At 36.4% G+C, this 27,490-nt stretch overlaps 2 protein-coding genes across 2 annotated transcripts; one reads left to right on the top strand and one right to left on the bottom strand.

The window, feature by feature from the left end:
- Positions 1 to 617: 617 nt before the first annotated feature.
- On the bottom strand, positions 618 to 5,110 carry LOC145782628 (uncharacterized). The gene is made up of 4 exons (XM_082594442.1): positions 4,942 to 5,110; positions 4,454 to 4,500; positions 2,091 to 2,294; positions 618 to 858 (listed from the first exon to the last, which is right to left on the bottom strand). The coding sequence occupies exons 1-4, from the start codon at positions 5,005 to 5,007 to the stop codon at positions 774 to 776; spliced, it is 402 nt and encodes a 133-aa protein (XP_082450568.1). The 5' UTR covers positions 5,008 to 5,110; the 3' UTR covers positions 618 to 773.
- A 9,217-nt stretch (positions 5,111 to 14,327) lies between these two features.
- On the top strand, positions 14,328 to 24,623 carry LOC145782249 (somatostatin receptor type 2-like). The gene is made up of 9 exons (XM_082594033.1): positions 14,328 to 14,436; positions 15,142 to 15,280; positions 17,007 to 17,159; positions 17,513 to 17,745; positions 20,075 to 20,174; positions 20,644 to 20,813; positions 21,739 to 21,931; positions 22,690 to 22,830; positions 22,987 to 24,623. Exons 1-9 carry the CDS (start codon positions 14,376 to 14,378, stop codon positions 23,123 to 23,125), a joined length of 1,329 nt encoding a protein of 442 aa, XP_082450159.1. The 5' UTR covers positions 14,328 to 14,375; the 3' UTR covers positions 23,126 to 24,623.
- Positions 24,624 to 27,490: the final 2,867 nt, after the last annotated feature.

Here is a 27,490-nt window from a genome sequence, read left to right as displayed (position 1 = left end):
TTAAATCGACTGATTTGCTCTCTGAGTGGTTACATACAAAGTGTGTACTGTGTATATTGATAAAAAAAAAAGCATTATTGCACCAAAAATGATTAAAAAGTGACCAAAACAATATCATATTTGTCAAACGTTTCGGGGTGCTACCCCACACACCCTTATCCGCCTTAACTTTTTTGGAAGTAAAGTTTTGCATTGTTCATTTTTCTTTTAAATTTTGCTTTAACTCTGGTCCTTCTCCAACTTTTTCCAGATCCGCTACTGAGTTGTCGGCATATTTTCTATTGTTTTCTAAACAAATCTTACTGTTGTTTACTCTTTGCTGAAATGATGGATGTGATTTTTTTTATTCAGTGAAGGAGTTTGCGGCCATAACCTAACGCTTTCTTGTCCTATTTTTAAGAGCCATCACAAAACATAGGAGGCCATTAGTAGATTTCGGGAAGGGGAGCTTAAGAAGATGCTCACACGGCCCTGGTGGTAGGCTACTCCCATCAAATTTTTGTCAGAATTCAGGGATGAATGAACAGAACCATGTTGGTTTACATTGAAATTCTTTTTCTCTGCCTATCGCATGTCTCGACCTTCAGCGGTTTTAGAACACTGAGTCTAGTGTCCTTTCACTTATCTATTTATAAAAGTGATACAATATATTACCGCATAGAACAAAATACACATTTGAGCTGAATTGTTACATTTAGGCGCACACAAAGCACTTATCGCCATATGAAGCAAATAATAACCTAAATTTTCCAGCTGAGTTCATGCAAGAAGACTTAATTTTGGATCTTTGATTGAAGATACCGATAGAGCCACCTAGGTGAGCAGAGGGTGGTCCATTCCGAGTCCGTTTGGAACAATCTGAAAATTGAAATATGCACCGTGTAAACAATTAGGTCACTGACTCTTTGATGTGTTGTTTTACCTTACCAAACGTGTTGTTTTACCTACGAAACGTGTTCTTTTACCTTAGTTAGCCTACCTCCAGCGCAACAAACAATAACAGATAAGTGAACTGCTGCCTCATAACGAAGGCGAAGCTTTACCTTTTCATTTCACGAGGCTCATTGAGTGCAGCAGGACTTTTGGTTAACCAAGAAAAAAGAAGAGAATGAAGTTGGTTTCGCCTACATTCATCTATAGGAGCGGATCAGTAAATCGAACCGGTCCGGGAATATAGAAACGAAAGTGGCGCATTTTTCTCAAAGTTACAATTATCATTTCAGGAACCATTAAAAAAGTAGTTTGCAAGAGAATATCTTATGCAAAATTAACAAAATTATGATACATGTATTGCAACACTACTGTCTTCGCATTTCAGTATTCAATCTTGCTAGTTCATCAATGATCATGTCATTCGAAATTCGTGTTAGCATATCACGTTCGACACACTACCTTCGCTTATTTTTCACTTCGCAGAATTTAGAGTTAAGTTTGTCCCAACTTGTCAAACGTTTTGGTTGTGCGACCCCATTTCAAAAAATAATCTTTTATGCGACCCCTTGGTGGACAGTTTGCGGGGTAAGCTACCTATTTTTGGCCCATTCTTTAATTTATTTGGCAATCCTAAAACTATGATTTGCGACTCCATTTGGGTTTGTGACCCATAATTGAGAAGCCCTGTCCAACGTCACATATGCTTCAAAATAAAAATGAACAATTATTGAAAAATGATTATTATATCCTAAATGTAGCTTACTAGACATTTGATTCATTTTTTGTGAGCTGTTTAAATTAAAAATCATGCTTTGGTAAGAGTTAAAACAAATAGCCACAGGAGTAAACTTCAACACATTTTTTTCTTCCTACACAGTGAAAGACAGTGATAGCCCGAATAGCATACATCCCAAAATCCAACCGGCCCACATTAAAAAGTTTAACCGTCCTGCCGGAAAAGTTCCCGAGTTCCGGTGGGCTAATCCGCCCTCGCACCCACCCATGTAGTAAACAGTACAATAATTCCTTTCTTACATGCAAAGTTAGTCTATTGAATACAGGGCCTTTGAATACCAAGCAAAAACACGAACCAAGGTAATCACGTTCACACCGAACCCTGTAATCTATGGTAAAAAATTTAGTAAAGTTTTACTTACATGCAAACGGATTTTGGGTATTCACAGCATTCCGCCGAAGAAGAGCACGCTTCGCTGACATCTGCACACCTGTTTGAATCACTTGCATCATCGTGTTCACTGTACACGTTTACGCCATCAGGAATGAGAGAAAAGTAATTGGAACTATTTGACTTTTCCCATATGGCTTGCAAGGCGCTCATCCCATCAAATTCTGGTATTTCACTGCAATAAAGTAAAGTAAAAACTACGCCCAGTTAACTGTAGTGCAAACAGCAGCGGATTCACTTGGGCCATTGGGGTGATCGCCTTCCCCCCACTTAAAACACAGAAAATCAACTTTCATGGTGTTTTTGTAAGGTCAGATCAATGTAGATTTACACATCATGCATTTTATTAAACTCGCCCTTCCCTCCAAAACATAACTACTTGCTGAATCCACCTCTGAGTGCGACAGCAGCAACACCACTGTAATCTACTTCTAACCAGAAAAATCTGAAACGTTTTTTCAGGTATGCTGCAAATCAAAAAAGCGTAGGCTACAATGCATCCCACAGTTAAACTACGGTAGGCTACTCATCTTGCAAACCAGATGGAAAACTAAGGCCCACTAGTACCCTTCATTACTTGCATCAAATTTGTAGCAAGAAGCTATACTTTGATAACGTTTGCTTTCTAAAATTTCTAACAGCATTGTAGGCCTATATAAGTTTTGTTTCCATGAGAAAGAAGATCCGCATACTGTTCGTTAATAGACGCATTAGGAGCTACCCAGCACTACTCGTGCAATGCAAGTTGGGTAAAACGGCTACTTGTGCCTCGGAAATAAAAAGGTAAGCTTACAAGAAAACTGCACCACCGAACAAAAATCCTGCAGGCTACTTTTTCTTACTGGGATTTAACTTGGCCTCTTAAAGATTTAACTTTTTTCACTAGTTTTCAATTGAAACTTGGCCACATAACCCTTAAAGTACGGATTTTTTTGATTTTTTATTGGTTAATTACTACACCAATATCGCAGTATGAAACTCATCATATAAAAATGGAGAATATCAATATTCATAATAATATTTTCAGGTTTGTCACCTCAATGTAACATTTGTCACTGCAGCACAAACATATTAACCTATTGTAAAATGGAAGTTACTTCTATTAAAAAAGTTAAAAAATCTTTTGAGACCCATCACCAAAGTCTAACGTAAACTAAAATTTGTGTTTTATCTCAAAAATTTTGGAGCTCCCATTCTTTTTTTCGTGAGTCCTACAGCTCTACTTGGCAAGCTAATATTTGGAACCCTATTGGGCTGCACAGTTCCTTGATCTTGAATGTCAACCATTGAGAGCTTACACACAAGTGGAGTGTTTGTGGAATGAACGCAATATCACTAAACAAATAAAAATTCCTTAATTAAAAGTTTATCCTCAACGACTTTCACATTTTCCCAAATGTTATCAAATTGTAGACAAACTTTCCCATTAGGTAACACAGCCTCTTCTGATTTTTGACTGACTTTGTTTCCAAAGATTACTTAATTGTGTTGTTAACTCATACAGTAACTGCAATAAAATTATCTTGAAAACTCTATCAATACAAAATATAAAAGCGTAACAAATAGAAAAATAATAAATAAAAAATCAAGCTAATGCCTAATTTTGCATTTAATTAACCAACAAATTTTTGCATTTGTTATTCAAAAAATTAATATTTTTTTTATTACGACAGATTTTTCTACAACATTTGTCCAACTTAATTCATTAAAAAATTACGAAGCAAAAAAAAGTGATTGAAAACTGTTAATTTTTGTTGATATTCCTGAGAATTCTGACCTACCTAAGCTGGTTCAAAAGCCACAGAGGGAAAACAAATGTATTTAAATTAAAAAAAAAAAAAAACGACAAAATTCTTAATTTATGTGATCCACCGGACATGTAGGTATAGTATGTTGCTTAGATGCAAAAATAGACGAATGCAACTTTATTCGTTTTGAAAATACGCAGCTAAACAAAATGTGGTACGTTGCCTCAAGTTAACATCAGACATTTAAGGGTTTAAAGTTTATGATCCGCAAACTATTCCATCCACTAGGTGGCACTAAATAGCAAGCATGTCTTCAAAGCACTTTGCCTTTGCTACAATGGTCAAACGCACACCCAACATAAGGTCGTCGTTGTTGTCTGGATCTTGTAGTTTGTTTGCTGGACAATATTTATCAATTGAACTATCGGTAGGCGATCTTTAATTTGATAAACAACTAAAGGTCTGCAAAACTAATGCAAGTTTTCAGATTGGTTGCACTTTTGCATCAATTGTTCAAAAGTTTTTAATTCAATTGTCACGTTTCTGAAGCTGTATTTGCTAATTCAAATTTAATTTGGACTTTTACCTTGTCGCCGGATCTTCTTCGGATTCAGACAAGTTTGCTGGATGAGTCTGAAATAATCCAGAATATTATACGTCACAATGAACACATTTGATGTGCAGTCTTATACAAATAACCTACATGAAAAGATTTCTGTGGTAAGGCAACTAAAACATACGTCCAAAGGGCGTTGATAGGTTTATTTGATCCCGGAACCAATAAAATTACCGGGCGTTCAAATCAAAACATTGCTAATTAAACATGATGTTTAATTCTAACTAAGCTGTTTTCGAATTGTTTTATAATGTAACTTAAAGATTTTGCATCATTTATGCATTTTATAAGCAGTTCGAGAATTTTCGATCCGGATTTGTTCTTAAAAATTGTGCAAAGCAAAAGGCCGAAACGTTTATTTTACTCAAGACACAATAAACAGATTAGACTACTTGAAGTTAATAAATTATGTCCTTAAAAGTGTTTTTATCAAATGATACAAAAGAGATAGCACTTACGAAACATATTCCTGCCAAGCAAAGCAATGATATCCAAAAAAGTGTTGTAGTTTTTTCTGCATTCATGCTGTTTTTTTAATCTTTAACGCTGTTATATCCTTCAGTGCACAGTTGACTAAACACTGTAGATCAAAACAACTTTTTCAATTTATACCTAATCTTTGCCTGTTTACACTAGAAACCGAGCGCACGAGTTATTGAAGGACAAGCAGCCGCTTATATTGAAGTAACCACTTATTTCGTTATTGATTCAATGAATGAAAAATAAATATTTGAGCACCTTTGAGACAAAGGAACACCCAACTGCTAATTGGCCTCAATGAAAAGTGCTGCGTGTAAAAAAAACTTGTTTTCGTATTTGACGCATCACAATAATCAATCAAATATTTTAGTGCAAACCGCATGCTAACCATAAATTTATTGTGATCAACAGAGGTGGGCGGTAGCGCTCTACTTTTGTAGCGCCGCTACATTTCTGTTGGGGTAGCGGCGCTACTTTAGGCGCTACAGTTCTTCCAGTGGCACTCCCGCTATATATTACTTCCATTTTAAAGTTAAAAAATGACTCGGTTTTGGAGATGTTCATGGAAATAATACGTGAAAAAATTAATGTGGAAATCATTTCACTATTGCGGGAAACATCAAGCCACGTGAATACCGACAAGAGTGACACCAACACTAGTCACGACTAGGAGGATGAAGCTTTTTTGGTGTGCTGGTGTCATCGCATTGTGTGTCGGTGCCATCGCATGAAACGACGGTACGGAAAAAAGTCAATGTGGAGGCTTTATTTCAAACAGAACAAGTCCTTGAGCTTTCCTAGTGCCAGTTTCTAACGTCGCTTTATTAAATACAAAGCCCCATTCCTTCCAGTGCCGTTGGTGGAGAGATTTTTTTCAGTTGGAAAAGACGTGCTGATGCTAAAGCGGGCAAGACTCAGCCACTCACAGTTTAAATTGTTCGTGTTTAGTTTTCTATGACGACATTGAAGTCGCAGAGTAAACGAATGATGTCATTCGTTTTCAAGATCATTTTGACGTCACAAAGTGCTTCCTGTGTCAATTTAAGTAAAGAGAAAAGTAGCGGGAGAAGCAGCGGTAGCTGGTAGCACGCTACTTCTAAAGTAGCGAATGCCAATCTCTGGTGATCAACTAGAACGGTAGTGGACAGTTAGTGACCTACGGCTTAAGCGTAAAGATTCATACACACACTTTAAATTGGAAAATCTTCTAACTTCTCACGGAAAATTTTAATGTTGAGACTATTATCGGAGCCAAGACTCGCTTTAATTTTCATCTCATTCTTTTAGGACTTGTTGAACGTTTGAGATGTTACATTAATCTTATTGACTACTTGCGCAAGCACAACCCACAACAAAGTCTTTTCTAAATATCATTATTAAGTTATTAAATTGAAAGGTAAGTGTAAACTTTCCAAAGTCGTACTGAGAAAAATTAATTGCTCACCCCTGAACCACAAAAATGTTTTCCGTTAAAAGTTTTATTTTTGCTTCCAGTTACATTCGGAATATTTTGCTTTTGACCAATCATAATGCTAGCTACTGAGTAGATTACTTGTAATTTGTCCATTTTTTCCATTAAGTGATGCGTTTTTTTTTTCTAATTTTGAAAATTACATATGAAGAGCTTAGTTCTAAAAGTACCTAAGTCACATTTGCGAAAATCGAGTTGACTATTGCTAAAAAACGCTTGCAGTCGCGTAGGTCCAACGGAGCAAACTTGGCGCTAGAAAAAGTGACTGAGTGCCTGTGCGACAGGTTGCTCTTTTGTTGCAACTTTGCTCGGGTGGACTTACGCGACTGCAAGCATGTCTTAGCAATAGTCAACTCGATTTTTGCAAAATGTGGCTTAGGTACTTTTAGAACTAAGCTCTTCATATTCAGATTTCAAAATGAAAAACAAAGGATGAATTGTTCTCTTCGTTCTGTAACTTTCACCATGGCAAGTGTGGCATTCACTGGGTGTTTTAATCACTTTAAAATCACGAAATTATTTAATTAATAAATTCGAATAACTTTTGTTCTACTGCAGATTAAAGAGAGCAATTCTAATTTATGGTTAAAAGACAGTTCAATAGCTTCCCGTTGAAAAACAGTTTAATACCTTTTTGATTCAACGTCTGCAGACGTTAAATCAATGTAAAGACATCGGATTTACTGTCTGGGTTGTTTGTATGGCATTCAGAAAAGACAAACATGGTACTTGCAGTCGCAATAGAAAATCAGTTTTGGGCCAAGAAACATGTTGTTTGAATTAGGCTGAAGCTATTGTCCTGTTGTGGCCAACATTTTGTAAGCACATGTGACCAACATTTTGTAAGCACATGCCGAATTTCGCTTTTTTGCGAGTAGTGGCAGGTTGCAATAAAATTTTCACAATATTTTTCCTTGAAATTCGTCCCAAGTTTGTATATTCTAAATCCCAGACGGGCCGCACATATTGTTCTCACGGGTCGCATGCACCCCTCAGACTACATTTTGGACAACGCTGCTGTTGTATTTCCAGACGTTTAATATAAAATAAGCAATAATAATAGTGGCCAACCAAGTGAGAAAAACATTTACCTCTTGTACTTACTAATAATAATAATAATGTTATGGTTTTATTTATTGTCGCTCTACAACAGCTAAGGTCTTTTAGCGACATGGCTCATTTTTAATTTGTATCAGGTTTAAGATGTTATCACATTATTACCCGACTCATTCTCACTGCGCTATGCAGGATAGAACACAATCGGTACCGTTTTTTAAAGTCTTCAGTTTGACCCGACCTGGAATCGATCTCAGATCTACCAGCACCAGAGCCGAAGGCGAAACCACTCGGCCACTGAGCTGGTTCCTTCTTGTACTTACTAATAATAATAATGTTATGGTTTTATTTATTGTCGCTCTACAACAGCTAAGGTCTTTTAGCGACAGGGCTCATTTTCAATTTATATCAGGTTTACGATGTTATCACATTATTACCCGACTCACTCTCACTGCGCTATGCAGGATAGAACACAATCGGTACCGTTTTTAAAGTCTTCGGTTTGACCCGACCTGGAATCGATCTAAGATCTACCAGCACCAGAGCCGAAGGCGAAACCACTCGGCCACTGAGCTGGTTCCTTCTTGTACTTACTGATTCAGTGTATCAAAGCAACGCAATATATAGTATGAAAAAAACGCAAAACAATCAACTAAGGAACGTGGTACAGAACGCTTAATTGATTACACGCGTTGGTGGTAATCAATTCCAGCGTCTTGTACCAGAAAACGCTGAATGTTATTATGTAGTGAGGCAGGTCACAAGTTACATAAAATCAACGTAAATAAAATGACGACTATAACAGCTGCTTTATACCATCTCAATAACAAGCAATAAATGTAAATGGCTTCAGAAAGAAAGATGAAGCAATGTTACGCAAGTCTGTTTGACTCAACAAATATACGTGTTGCGTGATGCGTCATCTATTTGGGCTCACCTGGACACCATTACAGTAGCGTTGTTCTTCCAAACACCCTTGAGTTTCATCAAATATGACAGTTCGTATTTCTGCACTTGGGGAAAAGTTTTTGCTTGCAACCCCCTTTTACTAATGCTATGGTTCTCAAAGAAGGACATTAGAAATTATTTCTTATTGACTTCTAAAGCAATAACCTGCGAGCTGTAATCTTCTTCTTCTGATCTTATCAGTGAGAGGTGGCAGGTCACTGGTTTAGAGTCTTTTTTTTGGTGAAATGTTGCTCTTTTGGCAGGGTAGGTAAAAACACTTTCAACTGTTGTTCGAAAGAATGTATTTTTAGATTATTTCTTATGTCTGATTTCCATATCCAATTTGACGTATTACTTAGCTGCTGCCTAAGTCTTTACTTTTCGAAAGTTTATATCATTCCATGTGAAATCAAGCCAAGAACTTATAATTATTTGAAATCATGACATTTTTTTTATGTAAGTTTCATTTAATTGTGAATAATGCCATCTTGATCGTAAGATATAAGTTCTGTTTTGGTTTCATTTATTTGCAGTCTATAAAATAAAAAGTAAAAATACACTAGAATGAAATGTTTATTGGAAAAGTTTTTATTCCAAATGATCATTTTCTATGGAAACTTCTTACACATGAATTGTGAATAGCAAAGTGGTCTGACGCAGGTCATAAGATGCCATTGCTTACGTCACTGGCCTTCCATAACGTTGGATTCAAGTCAAAAATGGAAGGACTAGTGTGATGGGTGCAGGATTATGTGCATGTCAGCACGTATTTCTGCCTAGCATAAACAAGTCTGTTTGTGTTGCAGGTCCCCTACTTGCACACCTCATTGCATTCAGTCGATTCAATAAAAAATTATGTAAAAATGACGTAAAGAGTTCAAGGGGTCAATGGATATGTATGCTGGCAATTGATTGATAAAGAAAAGACGGAAACAGGATGAGTTTCTATGCACCTTTTGGCGCGTGAGATCACAGGAAATTCGTTACTCTCCCCTTCTGTCTCAATTGAATAGAAAAGTATGCAGCCTATTTAAATCTGCTGACTTTTAGCCACAAGAAGTCCATTGGTGACTTTATTAATTCAAATTGATAATTTTTCCTATGTAAATGCTTCAAAGGTTTAAAAGTGTGTTGTATGATAATACCTTTTTACAAAACTTAAAATGTGGTTTAAAAAAAATATTGATCCGGTTATTTTGAATATATGAAGTGTATATATTTGGCAATTAATTATCAAAGTATTTTTTTTGTATAAAACACGATGCAACCTATATATAAAGAAAACTTTAGAAAAGTTTGAAAAAGATACAACTAGTTTTGTCTTATAGAAAAAGCCTTTTTCTCAATGTTTGTATTCTCAGCGTAATGAAAGTACATTGCTTAGCTTGTTAGCCTACTGACCAAATAAAACAACAATTTGTGAAAACATCTGTGCCATGTCAAAGCCAGTTCAGATAAAAATCGCAAAAAAGAAACAATATCGATTTACAGTACGTTGATAAGCTCTGTTTGTTTTCTCAATGTTGCCGCTTAGTCCAAGCACAGTCAATAAAACTACAAGAGTTTTTACTAGTTTGACAGCAGCTTGAATGTAAGAATTGTAAAATTTTGTCTAGCAAAACACACAAAATACGATGTAATTTTCATCATAGTGTTATTGTAGTAGCATCACCTTTAATTGGAAATGTGATGGCAATTGAAATAAATGTTTTGACTTATCGGTAGTGAGCATTCAGTATAATGCACGTTGCTAGTAGCCTCAGTCATTGACTGGCTTACATTTATTTTCAGCTTCTAGATAGAATTATTTATTATAAACTTTTTTGCCCAAATAGACTTCATCTTAGCCAGTAAGTTTACAGTTTGCATTTTTACATCGTTTCAACGTTGCAAGACGTTGAATGAATTCAATGACGGCAACTTTTTTTGGCCAGTGAGTACAGTGCATATTGAAAAAATATGTTCTTCATAAAGAAATTTCTTAGGTCATAAATAGGTTAATCTAAATATAAAAATTGGGAATTTGACCGAGAATCGAGATATTGCCGTGAGTAGCAGCTGCATAGCCGAAACTTAGTGTCGTAACGCCTTCTACATACTGTAAGCGGACGTATAGCGAGAACAGTATTTCACAAAATTGTTTTGTTAAAGCTTTGTAAATAATCGGTGAAACAGAAACACAATTTTTCTAAAAACGCATCAAAAAGTTTGGAGTTTTTATTGGTTACAATTTTTATCCAAAAGCCCTAAAATTGTTTCAAAACATTCGCCTAATTGCTATTTCTGCAGAACAAGGCTATCGAGAAAAGGAAAAGTGTTTTCATTCTTGATATATTCTACAGTAGTTCAGAGTTTCATGATAAGTTTGATTAGCGTTTTATTTTTAGGCTTTTAATCGCCTTTGTCAAGTTTTAATTGGAAGCTTAATTAATGTCTTGTAAGAACATTTCATTAGTAGATTTCAATCACCCTGTTGTTCTAACTACGTCTTTTTTTTTATTTTGGATTAAATTTTAAGGTTTGATGCAGCTGATAGTCGATTTCTGCTTAGCAGTGCTGCAAACGACGTTGGCCTTGCAGGACAATGAGCTACTCAACCATTCTTTTCAGAACACGAGTTAGGTCAGGAAGTTTAAATTAAAGTAAAGATCATGTAAAATGTTAAATTGCATTTAGTATGTTGATGGCAATCAATAACAATCGTGTAGGTCTACTGATACAATTGCAACGCAGAAAGGAATGCGTGGAAAGGTTGGAGATTTGTGCAGATGAGCTGTAGAGCGATAAGAAATAAATTCTGTTCAGCGAAACGTATTGAGGGCAAAGAAAGTGAAATGAAACAAAATTGGTTTAGTTTAGAAATTATTTTGAGGTTTCTTGGTTTTAACAAACATATTTAAGTTTCACCCGTTTTTGTCTTGAACACGTGATGTGAAACGTTACCTTCACTTAATTTGAAGGTTTTAGCCATAGCAATCTATAGACTATATGCACCGGCTTTGACAACGTGCAAACTAGAGCTCTCATTGATGTAATTTCGATTTTGAACTCTAAGCTAAATTTACTTTATATCTCTTTGAAATGACAGTTTGAGAATCCAAATTGCCAAAGTGTGATCATTGAATCTCAAATCACTGCAAAACTCCTAATTTTATCTAAAAAGATGACAAATCTTTCCCTATTACTAGTGCTGCCAAACGCTTTTGGGATTTCCAGCACTAGTGCCAAAATCTGGTTCATTATTTGTATGATAATAACAGTAGCACAAAAGTAACTCAAAATCACCCAAAGATTACCAGCAATTTTAGCAACTAACAGATCGGCTTTCAGTCAAATTTGAAGCTGCACGTTGTCATGGCCTGTGTAGGCCTATTTAAACTTCGGTAAATTGGTATCACTGCATGAGATCTTGTCATGTGTGTTCAATAAAATTTTCAAGCTCTGATTAGCCCACTTTACATCATTTTGTCTTTGTTTCGAGGCAGATAAAATATCTCACGCGGAATAGTAGGCTGCAGCTAGTGGACCACGCTTCGGATTTTCTCCACCTCCGCCTTTAGTCGTCGAATCGGTTATGTAGCCCTTATCATTCATCGTTTTACTATAGTATTACTACGAATGGCTGGTGTGGCCTAATCAAAAGTGTCAGTCTATTTTAGGTGTGGTTTATCTTTTTAATGGCTTCATCATGGGTTTTTATCGTTGTTTGATAAGGTCAGCGAATCAGAACAATAGACAGTTCCTGTTACAATTCAATTAAATGTTTCCAAGTGTGCATAGAAATTTAACTCGCAAGCCTCAACTGTTCGATGCAATGTATTCAGACAAATCTGCTGACTTTGCAACGCAACGGCACAAAACAATGATGCTATATTTTGATGATGTCCTGTGTTTAACCCTATTTCCTTTGAGCATCTTTGAGCTATTTTGACTAGTTGACCTGTGAACACGAAAACTACCCAAAATAAGTTAATCAAATTTTCACTTGGTGAAGGCTAATTATTTGAAAATGCCGCATCGAGACCCATTTGCAATTTGTTCGAAAGCAGCACTTGAAAAATGACATGGTTTGATGTTTGGTCATATTTTTGAGTTTGCCTGGCTTGTGAAATGGCTTCTTAAAAATAAGTTCTTTGTGTTTAATATTTTAACCGTTCACGCCAATGAGAATGTGGTTGTCGTGTGACTTGCGTTGGGTTTGCTCGTTGCTTTTCTCGAAACGTTTTTAATATCTTTTGATTTTTTCCCCATTTGTAACTTTTTGATTCTCAATGAAGTTTACAGTTGCTATCAAACCATGCCAAAAATATTTCAGTTTGTTTTTCAGTCGCATTGTCTATGCTTTTTCAAATGCACTGGTACCACTTGAGGTTAGAGTTAAATCAAAATTGAAAAATGAATAGATTTTGCAGCTATCGTATAATTGAATAAACAAAATCTTGCAAAAAATATGTTTTTTATTAGCTGATAGCTATTGCCGTATAAGAAAAAATTTCTGCGAAAATCAATGCAAGAAAACTCTTCACTATGGTTTTGACTTTTTATTCTGAAAAATTAACGGTTATTAAAACTTTTCAAGTATGTTTCTAGCACTAGTTGCAACGTTTATCTGATAAATGTTGCAACTAGTGCTTGAAACGATAATTGTCTTGATGAACACCCAAGCTTTTCAGTTTTCATTTTAAAAATAGGTAGATTTTTGTCTAAAATTAATCAAAGTAGTTTTTTATGTTGTCAATAAGTTCTAAACGACAACAAACGAAATGTTTGATAGGATAGATAATATTTTTCCTAATTTCTTGATGCAGGTTTTGTAGCAAGCTGTTTCTTCGCATCAGAAGCATTCTTTCAGTTCGAACTTTGATATAGCATTTTAGATGCAGTTTGTGGTTGACAGCGTAACAACAAAGCCGGTTCTTTGTGCGTTATTCACATTTGTTCGAAATCAAAAGACCCAAGAACTCCTGACATAGAATACGTCACAATGCGTTACGAAGATGATGTATTTCTGAACTAAAAACCCAGCAAGCCAGTTCTTTTTTTCATTGGTCCAGACGTCTACAGACATTAAACCAATGCAAAAAAAACTTGATTTGCTGGTGTTTCGGCACAGCAATCATATAATTTTAATAAAAAAATATTACTGAACGCTTGACGAATGATGATTTATTGTTTAGAATACGATCAATGACCATCCAACTGTCTTTTATCAAAGAGAACTGGGAGGACTTTAGGGATAAATCGCCACCCCACACAAATTTTATCTTGCGTTCCCAAAAATATGTTTTAATAATATTAAAACGTTTTGCTGACGTTGTATTTCATGTTGAATGAAGGTTTATGAAAAAAACTGTTTCAACCAAAAACATATTCGTCTTGAAGTTAAAACGCCTGTTGGAACTCTTGTAAATTTCTCCCAATTTTATTCACAAATTGTTACATTATTTTGTCATAAAATTGTTTTTTATTGTATTGTATCATGTTACAATTTTAGAAACTTTCACGGACCCCAGGAAAATGCTTTGCAGACCTCCGGTTAAGAACCGCTAGTTTAACGTTTTGAGACGTCTTATCATTGTTGAAAGCCTTCATCAAGCATACCCCAGCTAGCACAATCTGTCCTGGTTACGTTAGTGTAACAACTAAAAATTTTCAATCAATGCAAAAAGCACAAATTTTTACTCCAGCTAAAACTCGACAAAGTGCTTTTCAACCATCTTAGAGTAGATCGACCTCGATGGCGCGCTTTTGCATTGTTGCTAAAGACTCCCTGTTGTGCACGTCTAAACGTTGCCATTGTGTTTTCAGAAAAACTTCATTGAAGAAATTATATATAAAGTAAAAATTGCTTTTCTGTCGTCAATGGGAATCTAGAAGCCCAGAAGATTTTGTCGCTACCTGACATTTCGCAAGAAGTTCAAAAAACAACATTGAAAAATGACTTCAAATCTATATGAGGACATGGGAAGTGCAGATGTGACAAGTGCCACTGACAGCGGTAAACTAATACGTCAAATCACGTAAATTGAGTATTTCGTGTTTGATGATTTTTTTCTTGATTGCTGAAATGAAAAGCAGAGTGTGGTTAGATGTTGACTTGATTCGCTCCCTATATGGGTATTGTCACACCCTAAGGGTATTGTTATGGAGCAAATGAGCATTGTGTTTGAATTATTCATTATTAATTTGGCGTTCTTGCTTTGGAGGGGTGGCTCTATTTTGTGCAAAAAGAATAATTAAAACTATTTCCGAAGCAAAAAACTTGCTTTCAAAATTTTGTTTTTGTTAGAATTTTAAGAAGCCTTTAACACCAGGGCTGAAAACCTGGATCCCACCTTCGCCAACATTTAGGCTCAACTTCGACAGACTCCAAGTATCCAGCCCCTTACAAAGGTCACGTTCCTGGGAGCTCTGGAGGCACATCCTTCCAAAGTTGGAAAAAGTTTGATAAAGGGGTGCTTTCGAGGCGGCTCTGTTCACTGATATATATAACTATAGAGATTAAAAATGAATACAAAAACAAGTGCTCTAAATCTAAACGAAAGAAAAAGAATAATTTTAAAATTAATTAGTTAAAAGCAGACCAAACAATATTTGAATGCGGTTCCTTAATATCCCAACAACGCACTTTGAACAAAATCTTCGACCACAATTCAACGGCCCTCGTTGATACTGGATGATTTTGTATTCAATTATTTTACAGACTTGTCTGGTGATGGTGAGACTCACGAGCTTTCCTGCCCGTCTCATGTGCATGTTGTCGTGCCAATTCTTTATTCTCTCATTGCTGCTGTTGGTCTGCTTGCCAACTTCCTTGTGGTTTATATAATTGTAGTTTTGAAGTAAGTTTGCTAACGAATATTTTGATTCATTGCTCTGTTTTTATTCTTGTATGGCTTATTGCTTCTGTAAATGGCAATTTTTTTTTGCAATGAGTTGACTCCGTAGCTCAGTGGTTAAGCACCTGACTCAAGGTTAAGCGACGCTGGCTCGACTCTAGGGGGTTCGACTGGTTCGACGGGGTTCTCGCTGGTTCGACTCAAAACTCCATTTCAGGACTGCTCTCCATTCAGCAGCACGTAATGGGTGGAATAATTCCCCATTTCACCGACACGAACTCTTTAATAACAATCGTAAACTTCACTGTAAATCTTGGTGACCGGTCCTGCGTCAAAAGCCACTACAAGTAGCCTACGCGAAACTATCAGGAATAACCTGTCAGAGGCTTTGTCAGTCAGAGGATAAAGATTCAAAACCAACCGCCCACTAAGCTTATCCAAAACTCCACTGTGTCAGTCTCGATGCCCAGCCTGTGTCAGTTGTTCAAAAATTCTACAATCTGCAAGTATGCGAAACTGCCATGACTAAGATTTCAAAAGACTTTCTCAGTCTGATAGTAAAGGTTCCCACACTCAATCGATCAGTGAATGCTTTTTTAATTCTTGTTTACCTTACATTACCAATTAGAATCGAAGCTGTTATTTTTATTGGCAGAATAATGTTTTCTACAACTAAAATTTTATGAGTTTTTGACTACTAGCCTCATTGTTTAGCGACCGTTGATGACGCAACAATTCGATAATAATGAGCTAGCCTATTGAAAAACAAGCTTGAATTAATCAATAATTAAATAACTTCATACAGAGTTTTATGTAATCATAATCAATGAAAGAAATGTGTATGAGCAATCTACTGCACTTGCAAAAGCAACTTACAAAACTGTGCTTAAAAGCGGTGACGTACGTGGAGAAGGCAGATCGGTCTATGCACCCCTCACTTTTAAAAAATGTCTAACGATTAACAAAAACTTGTTCTTGAATTGTAAAACTTAAAAATCCCGCCGCCAGAAACGTATCAAAAGCTAAAATCACAAGTCAACGCTCACTCATGCGTGTCTGACGCCAGTTGATTCCCACCAAGGCTGGTGGATTTACTCGTAGCCTACGGACATTTTTTAAACTTTGTCCAGGAAATTGTTCGTTTTTAGTTTTCTGCTGATATTTCAAAGATATGTCGAAATAACTTTCATATTGTTTTATATAACACTGGTATAATATATTTATCAACTTTCGTAAACTGTTCTGTCTGTGCTGCTTTTAACCGACAACGCTTTTCAATACCATATACTCATTTTTATTTTATTTTTTATCTCAAAACACATCGCATTGTATTCAGGGAGAGCAGCCTACAGTAATTTTGCTCATCCACTCAATCTCACTAGTACCCTACAGGCACTCAAGTTTGTTTTAAATGGCGAACAAGAGCTGGATATTATAGTCTTACGAGATAATTATTTGAAGCAAAGTTAAGATAGTTTACCAGGGCAATTCGGAAAAGTTTTAACTGAAAATAAAAAAGTCTAAACTAAAAAAAATTTGCTTCAAGTAGTGTTGATTGCAAAGTCCGTCCAAGTCGAACCAATGTGGAAAAAATAGATTTTGCCAGCTTGACATACTTTCACTAGTTACTGATTATTATATTAGCCTAAATATAGATCCATTATTCATTTCATTGTTTTCTTGTTTATTATTTTTTAAACACCGTTGAATTAAATGTTGTGGTTTGCAGGGAATATCAAAAAACAGTCACAAACGTTTATGTAGTTCAGCTGGCAGTGGCTGATTTCTTGTTTCTTTTCATTCTTCCATTCGAAGCCTCACAATTGGTGCATGGAGCTTGGGATTTTGGCGACGGATGGTGCAAAATAACTAAAAGCATTCAGTGAGTTTGTGGTGTTGAAAATATTAAAACAATAAACAATCGAAACCTCACTTTTATATTTATTACAACTTTGATTATTGACTGTGCATTGCCTTTTTTTTTAACAGTTTTTTTTGAAATAAATGCAAATAAAAAACACGACTTGGTTTCAGTCAAATCTGTAGACTAGAGCAATATTGAACCAATCAAATTTACCTGGTAACAACATATTGGAGGTTCAGCAATAGCCTACACGACCATAAAACAGATGGGTAAAGGGCAATGAAATTATTGATTGTTATTTCATAATGTTTATTTAATTAATCTCTAGAATCTACAACGGGCAATTGTAACGAAATTCACTTCTGTTTCAGAATGCTGAATTACTACTCGTCTATCTTGTTTTTGACTGTGATGTCAATAGATCGATATCTGGCCATTAATCATGCGATGAATGCTAAGATGGCGCGATTTCGCACTAAACGAGCAGTAGGCATCATCAGTGCTTTAGTTTGGAGTCTTGGCTTGTTAAGCGTTGTTTTCTTGATGATAAAATCTCGAGTTGTGGACTGCGAATGCACGATTGAATTTGACTCCATCTCCAACGGTAAGTGTATTTGTAATCTGCATGTTGCTGCTGCAGATAAGGTTTAATAAGTCCAATCATAAGGCAAGATTTAATCCAGCTGAGAAAAATTTCAAATGCTGAAAAAAAGGCCTGTTGCTAGGTTATGCTTGTACAAAAAGTCCAGCTGAAAGTAGTATTATTTTCTCAAAAATAATAATTTTTTACCGATTTTTGCACCGGCAAAACGGACCACAAGCGGACAAAACGGACTCAAGGGTCCGTTTTGTCTCGCTTTCATCTATAGACAAACACATGCAAAAATAAATCATCATAATTACTGCAAAGTGTTGATCAAATTTGCTCCCTCCCCGCAAGTCGTATGCAAAAGCCCAGCGCAGTCAGAACATTTTCTCAGTGAAACCAGTTTTTACGTCTGCTGCTCTGAATCTAATCTTCTTTAATAAAAGCTTGGTAGAGATCTCCACAAAACAAGCAACACTCCTTAGTAAAAGAACTATCAACAACAACAGCAAACAACAACAACAGCTGCTTTAGAATGCTTGGAAAAAAAATTCTTCCTACAAAATTTTCTGAGTTTTTACCCGTTTGTTAGTCTCTTAACAACAGACTTTACTGGAAAGCTTTTTAAAACTTCTTATAGTCGAGTCTTATTTTTCCTGGAAGTGAACTTAGCAGAAGGCAGTAAAAGTATGTCTGCTATCGAAATCCTTATTGGGCCCTTTGACGAGGTGCAAAAGTTCACCCTAAACAATCAAATTTATAGTTCCGTTTTCGTCTGGTTTTTGAAGCGTCCCAAAACTATATGCTTCGCATAAAACACTTTTAGGAAACAAATTGCTTAACTAAGACCCCAACTGTATATTATACATAGGAAAGTATTTCCCTACAATTAATTTAGCAAATAAGCAACTTCATCTTCAATTCAATTTACGCATCCAACATCCACTTTTACTAGGCTTTCTTACATCAACATTCTCAAAATCGAATCGTCCTCGTATTTTCAAAGAAACAATTTTTTGACTTTCGCCACGATTTTGTAATAGAATGGTGGTGCAATAGCATATTTTGTTTTTGAGAAAAATGTGGGTTCCGTTTTGCCCCATCTTCCCCTAAGCATTTTTATCACAACTCGCAACATTATTTGTTAAAATCGAATTTGGAAAGAATTAAAAAGCAATTTTTGAAAGAAATTGCCACAAAAGTAGGCCTAAATAAGGTTTGCGTACAAATTTTTGAATGCTAACGTTTAAGGTGGGCTACTTGTCAGATTTATTGAAGTGTGTTGCTGGCATACTTATGGAAATTTCGATATCACAGGAAAATTTGAGGAACTAGATTTACAAAACTTTTTCGCTGCAAACTTTCCTTCAAACTTTCCTTTAAATCCTGCCTTCTGATTGGTCAGAACACCCATCTGCTGCAGTGACCTGCAGATTACAAATACGCCAACGGCAATAAGACAAATGTATCATAGCAAGTAGCACTTTCACATTAAGCAAAAATTGAACTTGTCAACCTCTTGGTTATTTAAAGTAGGAGCATTTTGCTTATTGAGTAACACTGTTCTCGGTGTTACCACAATGGACGCTATATAAAATGATTGTTAATATTATTAGTTAATAGCAAACAACGAATAGCGTTAAAGGAAAATATATATATATATTTTTTTTTGGTATTGTTAAGCCTAACTCTTGAGCCCTTGTTGTTGAGGCTGCAATGATTCACCAACTTGTTTGGTTGGTGAACCCTTTTTCTTCTTGGAATAATACCCGAGGCCCTCAAATTTATGAAAAACAATTGGAATGTTTAAATTATAAATAGCCTATAATAAATATATTATTAAACAACACACTAAATACCATTAATACTACAAAAAGTGGTCAATGCCAAGCAAAAAAACAAACAGAGCGAATGAAACCAAATATAGTTATTACTCTTTAAACCCTTGACAGCCTGTTTGACCCTAAAAGGGGGGTCATCTCAAGGTCCTTATTGAAATATGATCATATTATAAAATATGTTTAATAAATATAAAGCTCCAACAAGATTTGCTCTTTTCCAATTGGGTAACTATGATGTGATTGGAAATAGTTGGACAAATCTGGAGGCGAAAGCTACTAAAAATCATGTTTCAAAAACAAATTAGCCTAGGCCTAGTTGAAGACCAAGTAGGCCTACTTGAGGTTGCTTGTGAGAGAACATCTGACCCTACATACAACATCACGAAAACTAATTCTCTTTTCTTTCTTAGCATACCTATCGCTAACAAGACGTAGGCTATTACCGAAAAGAACTGACTTACATGTCATGCTAGTTTTACTGACATTCTATTTTGGTGTTTATCCAGCTGAACAAAAAGAATCAAGTGCAGACTATGACTACAGTGACGAAGACTATGATTACAACATTAGCCTTGAGTATTCTGGTAACGATAGTTCGTATGACAAGTAAGTTGAAGTTTGGAAAGATTCGTTTTTTTTCTGGTTAGTTGCTGTGTTTCAACCAAGATATAACACTGAACTAGTGAATTAATGTGTTGGCCCCTGATCATTTAAGTAGCCTAACATATTTTAAACTTACAACATAAAAAGTAATATCCGATATTGAGGAAATATGCGATAAAATAGCGGACAGTAGCGGATCTATAGAGTAGCACCACATGCAAAAGTTGTCACAAAATGTTGCGCCTCTCAGATTCTAGAACCTCTCAACTTAGTTGTTGGTCTTTAAAAATGAAGCAATGCTTTTTCTCAATTTAACCAAAACTGAGATGCTTTCTGCAAAATCTTGTTAGGCCCGCTATTGATCTTGGATAAACTTCCTAGCAGAACATCAAAGATAGATCCGAAAAAAGGTGTATTGATTACATTTTTAGTTTTATATATCTAAACATTACGTTTTATGTTTTCATGAAAGTTTCAAAGCAGCATTGTACAACGTGAAAGGAGCATGCAGTTTCAAAGGTCAATACCAACTAAGCTTGTGGGTGACTTGCAATTTTATTGTTGCGTTCATCTTGCCTTTGCTAATCATATCAGCATGCTATTCCCAGATTCTTTTGAAAATATCTAAACCGATGACAGTAGGTAAGCAAACTCAAAGAACCTATCTACAGGCAGTGAGATACTCTATACCGTATTTGATACATTTACTACACTTACTGTTACTTTTACAGCACTTAGTCAGACGATAAGTTACTTGATCAAACTAGGTCAACAACTATAAGTCGTTTTTCAAAAATTTGAAAATCATGAGTCGAACGTGTTTTTATAAAATGCGGATACGTTTCATGGATTCATTGATCGAATCAATCTACTGCAGTTTAAGATAGAATAAATAAACAACCGAGTTGCAATGTTTTGAAATGTTACCGCGACGTTGATGATGCGTAGTAGAGTTGTCAAAGGGGTCCAGGCCAGGGTGTACTTTTGAACTTCGGCCCAGGATGATTTTAGGGACCTGGGACCTTACCAAAGGCCTGGGAACTTAAACAAATCAATGCGTATTCTTTAGATGTAGTGCCCTTTTTTAATAGTGTCTTGATTTAAGGCGTGAAGATTTAATTATTACGGGCCTAAAATATCCTCTCAACGACTCTGATGATGAGTAAAGCCATTAGACTATCTTTTACATATTCTGGCAAGGGGCCACATTCATATGAAGTATTTCCCCTGGATTAGAAACAACAATTAAATTTGCCAGTTTGACTGATTGAAGATTTTTAAAGCCATTTCTTTTCTCTTTCTTTTTAAAATAGTCGAATGGTAATTAACCTACCGTAATGCTCTCAATCACGCACCTTATCAATTGCTTGCGTACTTTTTAGTATATTTGCTAAAAAAAATGTTCATTAGATGAGAGAAGCAAAAACATATAAATTATAGTTTGTAATTTGAAATTTTTATCAGCTGGTAAAACTAGAGTAAATTCAATTTTTTTTTAGCAATATGTTACAATTAGTTATTCACCCTCCTTGTCTCTTTCCTTCATTTGAATTTTTTTTTATCGCAGGCTCAAAATCCCACAAATCAAACAAAACCAGAAAGCGTGTCACTATCATGGTTACAGCCCTTGTCACAGTCTTTATTGTGTGCTGGCTGCCATATCATTCCTTCAACTTAGCGAGAGTTAACGATAGCCAACTGCCCCTCAGTGTTTGTATTCCTATCACTCAGTTTACCTTGGTGTTTGCATATTTGAGCAGGTATGTAGCTATAAATTTGCCAACTAGCATTCGTCTTTTCAATGCTTGATGTTTGAAGGATTGGTAGGTTAGAAAGTTAGTACCGGTAATGATAGTTTCCATCCATCTCTTTGTTCTGGAATTAAAACCAGAGCTGTGGAGTAGGGAGAAAAATTTACGACTCCAACTACTTGGTTTATAACTGGCCGACTGCGAACAAGCCAAAACCCCTCTGACTTCACAGCCCTGCAACAACAATTTATATCGCATTTATTAATTATGATAATCTTTTAATGATTTTTTTTCTCGTAACCATCAATACAGTAACTTACGTATAGTAAGCCCTACACTTATTAACCTTGGTATAGACTAGGCCTGCACGAGTAAAGAAACGGTTTCTTTTAAGCAAGAGAAACTCCTCTCGAGAAAACTCCATAACATGGAAAACTTTCGAAGATGTTATCACTGAGACTAAAATTAGGAAAGCACTTTTTGCACGCTGCACAAATTTGCCTAACAAAGTTCGATGAATGGCACGCAAACAATGGTGTCATGCGACGTGACAGCAAGCGTGACCAATGCGCATATCTTGCGATTATTGAGCATTTTAAACTTTTTTTTTTTCATTGAGCTTTAGTTTAAGTAAAAACTTAACTACAGCAAAATGTTCTAATTTTGATGTGACAAGAGAAAAAAAATCAGTTTTAATGAGACTCCTTTGATCTTGCCGATTACACTTATAATTGTGTATGAAACATTTAGGGCATCATATTTTTCAGTGCTTTGAATCCATTCCTATACACGTTTCTCGGGACAAACTTTCGCAAACGATGGGCAAACGCGGTTGGAAGAACCCGGTCATTCAGACCAAGCTTCGGAAGCAGAAGTGAATACATTCAAGGACAAGGAAGAAAATCTAGGTAACGTAGCCTACTGGGAAACATATAAGAAAATAAGCTTATTATGTTTTGCGTTTATTTACTAATAACAAATATAAATGCTGTAACCGTGCTTTTCCGAATATAGGCTAGATGCATTATAAAGTATAGCTACCAATAAACATGGTTTTTATGCAGGAGAAAGTCTTCGAGAATTTCTGTGACAGGTCACAAAGGCCAAGACGATGACACGCTGAGTCATTCAAACGTCACCAAAAACACAATTGTTCCATTAAATAACTTGATCGTTCAAAATCACGAAGAAGATGCCGTTTAACAACATTGAGCAACATCACTATCTACCGCACGCTAAGGTCTACAACAATATAGCAAGAGCCTGTCAATTGGACGACAAAGATTGAGAAAAGATGGGCCTATAGCTAAAGTGTGACCGTGAAAGCAAAAAAACAATTAAAGTTTTGTCCAAAAATTTACTTAGGCTACAACATAAACATTTCATTCTTCTAATAATGCTATGACTGATTGCTGCAAGAATGGCTCAGGCAGTAATGTTGACAGGGAAGTCCAGGGGCACTTCTGGACAGAGGTGTACAGGAGTCGCAGTTTTGGAGTATTTGGGGCCGGAGACTCGGGTTTCAGCCTTTGGAAAGCTCAAGAACTTGCTTCTGGCTGAACAAAATATCAACGTGGCTTGATGTTTCCCGCAATAGTGCAATTTCTATAAATATAACGCAATTTTTTACGCATTATCTCCAAAAACGAATCATTTTTTTCACTTCATATTTGGCTGTATTTTTCACTTTATTAGGATTGCGTCTAAAAGAAATGCAGTGCCTCTTCGCTATCGCTACATTGAAAAAAGTAGCGCCGTTACTGCAGCCGCTATTCCAACAAAATGTAGAGGCACTACCGCACCTTTTACCAAAACGTAGCGCGCTACTGCCCAGGTCTGAAACTAATTTGTTGATACATGTAAGCGCCAGGGCAGGATTGTAAAATCTACAATCGGCCGACATCTCATAAGAATCTTTTGCATGTACCTGTCAGGCACTTTACGCTAGTATATGGAACAAACGACAAGCAGTGGCTGCAACTTAGATTATTATAAGCATAATGAAAGTGTTCGACCTTGAACTTTCCCTCATGTAGAGTGCACTAAGTTCACTTTAACTGGATGACATCAATCAACACATTTTCCTACTCTGCTGAAAGCCAATTAGAAATTCTCTACCATTGCCTTGAATAAGTAAATTGTTAGATATGCAACCCTGCTTCAAACCTTTTGCGTTCCTGTTCTCAATCTACTGAAAATACCACAAAATTTTGAATTGGGCAAGATTGTATTTTGTGAAGAGGACCAACAAAAACCTGTTTCAAAGGAATGGACCATGGAGTTATGGAAAAATGTGTCAACGAAAAATATCCAATGTCAAACAGGCTAAACTTAATTACGACACCATTAAGTCCATTAATGTGCGGGTCAACATATGTCTGTGAGTCTGTGTTTTCTGCCCTAATGGCCTACACGTGAAATCGATTCATTGATCTGTTCTGACCGACACCATGTGAACAAATTGCTGTGATTGGTAACAACGAAATACAAGCCAAACAAAAGTTGGCAAAAATGCCAACATAGGCTACATAATAATAAATAGCTTGTTAGTTTTTGTCACTTTGCTTGCTTGTGTGAACATTTACAATAAATCCAGCTGAGTAAAAGCATGTGTCTGGGTGAGGAAAACGGGATAATATTTGTCCTAGCTCATGTGTATGATGTGGCTCTTTGTTGAACAAATGAGTTAACAAATAAAAAATGACGCTCTTAGCATCTGACTAGTTGATCACCCCTGTTTTAGGCTGCCAGTAAGTTGGTAGAAAACTGTCAGGCATTAGGTTAACCTTCTATTACCATATTGTTCTACCATACGGTGATATCAGGGTTCAAGCGAACACTATCGAACTTGAAAGAAAATATAGGAAGTGAAATTTGTGTTTTGTTATATTTATAGAATTGCGTGTTGCACCTTTTTCACCAAGTCAGCGAAGCTATTCAAAAACCGCCACTGTTATTCAGTAACCTACTTGTGCATGTTTGCATAGTTTACTTTGAAAATTTTTATGAAAAATTAGGAATGATGTTGATGAACTTGTGCAAGAAACAAAAACCACCTTTCGGGCGTTAATTGCAGAGCAGTCGCATGGCGACAAATATGAATAAGAAAAAGACGAGGAAATGAGGGCAGTGTACAGTATACCTGGTTAAACTGTCACCAAAAGATAAGTTCAGAATAAAATCCTTTAGTCCCAATGCCCCATAGCCTAATAATTGATGCAGTTAAAGCCAACTTAAGAAAAAGAGCAGCTACGCATATTAAACTTGCACAAATGTTTTCCTTTCTTGCGAATCGGACATCTGACGGCATCCAAGCAAGAAATCCAGCACGGTGTTGAATTACTGATGGAAGCCTTTTGTTTGGTTTTGAATCTTTATTTTCGGTCTGACAAAGTCTTTGATATGATATTTCAGGCAGTTTCGCATAGGCTACTTGCATATATATAAAATTTGAACCGTTGACGCAGGACCAGGTAGTCTACTAAGATTGGCAGAGTGAAGTTTCCATAGTTGTTGAAGTGTTGTTGTTTGTGAGCCATTCCATTCATTAGGTGCCGCTGAATTGAGAGCAGTCCTGAAATGTGTTGCTTCAGCGCAGACCCCGAGAGCCGAACCAGCGCCGCTTGATCTTGAATGGGGCGAGTTGAAGCATGCCCAAAAGATGTTGATTTGAAATTACTGATGAACGTTTAAATTTCACGTGTATACGAGACAAGACAATACCATAGGCCTAAGTGACAACATAAGGGAAATAAATTGATGAGATTTTAGGTGATTTTTTTGTGAGGAAGGTTAGAAATTTTTTTTTTAGTCAATTTAAAGGGATACTAAAGGAAAAACCTGACTTGGCGATTTTCCACGTTCTTTGTGTTTAACATGCTACCATAAAACGATTTTCAATAAATTTTTGCCCCATTGTGGTCATCAGCATTCCGCGCGTGCTTTTGTCAGAGGTTTCAAAACGGGAATAGGCGTGAGCAGCGAAGCGTGCGACTGTACAGTCTACGTCACTAAGGACAAGCAATCAGCTGATCGGGCAATATTTCTTACTGCGGGCGATTTAACTGTAGTCTGTAGGCTATGTATTCTCTCATTAACCAGAGTTTCTATGATTACAATCCGTAGTTTTTATAATTGGAGAATGAAATAATGTTTTGTCTAGTTCAAATACTGCATTCAAAGAAATGGCATGCGGCAGCCTACACATGATTTTACACAACCAACCAAGCCAACTCTACATAGGCTACTGCGTAAATTCACGCTCGTCTGAACACATAGGCTACATTTCCTAGACCAACAAAATGAGCGATTTTATGTAGATTTAACAGGACATTGAATTGCTTTTCATAGTTTAGTGCATTTTTTACTCGGTGCAGACTTACAGTACATATTACTAAGGCCATTTTAATTTAATCTAAAAAAAAAGCTTTTTTGCTTTATTTTGATTGATTGATTGAATTTTTTATCCTCGGACTGGGAAAGCTTCTATAGCAGAGCTTAATCCTGGCAGTTTCGCATACTTGTAGAGGCTTTGAATCACTGACGCAGGCCCGGTCACCGAGATTGACAGAGTGAAGTTTCCGATTGTTGAAGTCTTGTTGCCGGTGAACTATTCCATCCATTAGATGCCGCTGAATGGAGAGCAGTCCTTAACGTGCGTTGCTCAAGCGCACACCCCGAGAGTCGAACCAGCGCCGCTTGATCTAGAAGCTTCTTCGTTCCAGAAGTGACGCGCTAACCAATTGAGCTATCGGAATTGCTAACTTGCTAACGGAATTGCTAACTTGGAAACAAATAAGGCGATAGCAAGTCAAGTCAATTTATTTTGTTTCAATAGCGCCATATATTAACAAACAAGCAGAGTAAATATAATCATGCATGTCCAATTGTCCATCTAGCATGTCTTGCATCAGTGCTGTATCTATCTCACAGTAGCACAAAGCTTGATGTTGCTCATCCATTGCCACACAGTGACAGCATGAACACCTGTTGATATAAAATTGGTAATAATTAGGGCGATTACTTTTTTACTTGTCAAAAAAAGTCAAAAATTCATCAAAATTGTGGCGCTAGGTCAAAAATTGTCAAAATTGTTTACAAACTGCATTGTCGTGGTGTCGTAGAGGTTGCACTGTCAGTGAATTTTTCATTTTACACCTTGTAGCCTACTTTGGTGCAGAGGGATGGTGTATGGGATGGTGTAGAGGGATGGTGTATTGTAACGGATAAGGCGTTGGCTTTCTTATTAGGCCTAGCTCAGTGGTTACGCGCCCGGCTCAAGATCATGCAGAGCTGGTTTGACTCTCGGGGTGTGCGCTTGAGCAACGCATTTCGAACGGCTCTCCATTCAGCGGTACCAAGTGAATGAAATAATTCCCCGGCAACAACACTTCAACAATATGAAAACTTCACCTTGTCAATCTCGATAATCGGCCCTGTGTCAAGAGCCTCTACGTTTACAAGTATGCGAAACTACCAGGAACAACCTATCAAGGCTTTGTCAGTCCGCGGATAAAGATTCAAAACCAACCAAACCTGGTTCGACTCCCGGCATAAGCTGGTTGTTGA

Source organism: Aplidium turbinatum, chromosome 13 (assembly GCF_918807975.1).
Source record: "Aplidium turbinatum chromosome 13, kaAplTurb1.1, whole genome shotgun sequence".
In the NCBI taxonomy this organism is placed as follows: Eukaryota; Metazoa; Chordata; class Ascidiacea; order Aplousobranchia; family Polyclinidae; genus Aplidium; species Aplidium turbinatum.
Note: the sequence above shows the minus strand (reverse complement) of the source record. Positions and strands in the feature narration are given on the sequence as shown.

Excerpts from the sequence above, each read along its gene's own strand:
- LOC145782628 (XM_082594442.1), bottom strand. The coding sequence starts at position 5,007 with ATGAATGCAGAAAAAACTACAACACTTTTTTGGATATCATTGCTTTGC. Across the intron at positions 4,501-4,941 it reads GCTTGGCAGGAATATGTTTC|ACTCATCCAGCAAACTTGTC; the intron begins GTAAGTGCTATC and ends GGATTATTTCAG. Across the intron at positions 2,295-4,453 it reads GAAGAAGATCCGGCGACAAG|TGAAATACCAGAATTTGATG; the intron begins GTAAAAGTCCAA and ends ACTTTATTGCAG.
- LOC145782249 (XM_082594033.1), top strand. The coding sequence starts at position 14,376 with ATGACTTCAAATCTATATGAGGACATGGGAAGTGCAGATGTGACAAGT. Across the intron at positions 17,160-17,512 it reads AAAATAACTAAAAGCATTCA|AATGCTGAATTACTACTCGT; the intron begins GTGAGTTTGTGG and ends CTTCTGTTTCAG. Across the intron at positions 17,746-20,074 it reads ATTTGACTCCATCTCCAACG|CTGAACAAAAAGAATCAAGT; the intron begins GTAAGTGTATTT and ends GTGTTTATCCAG.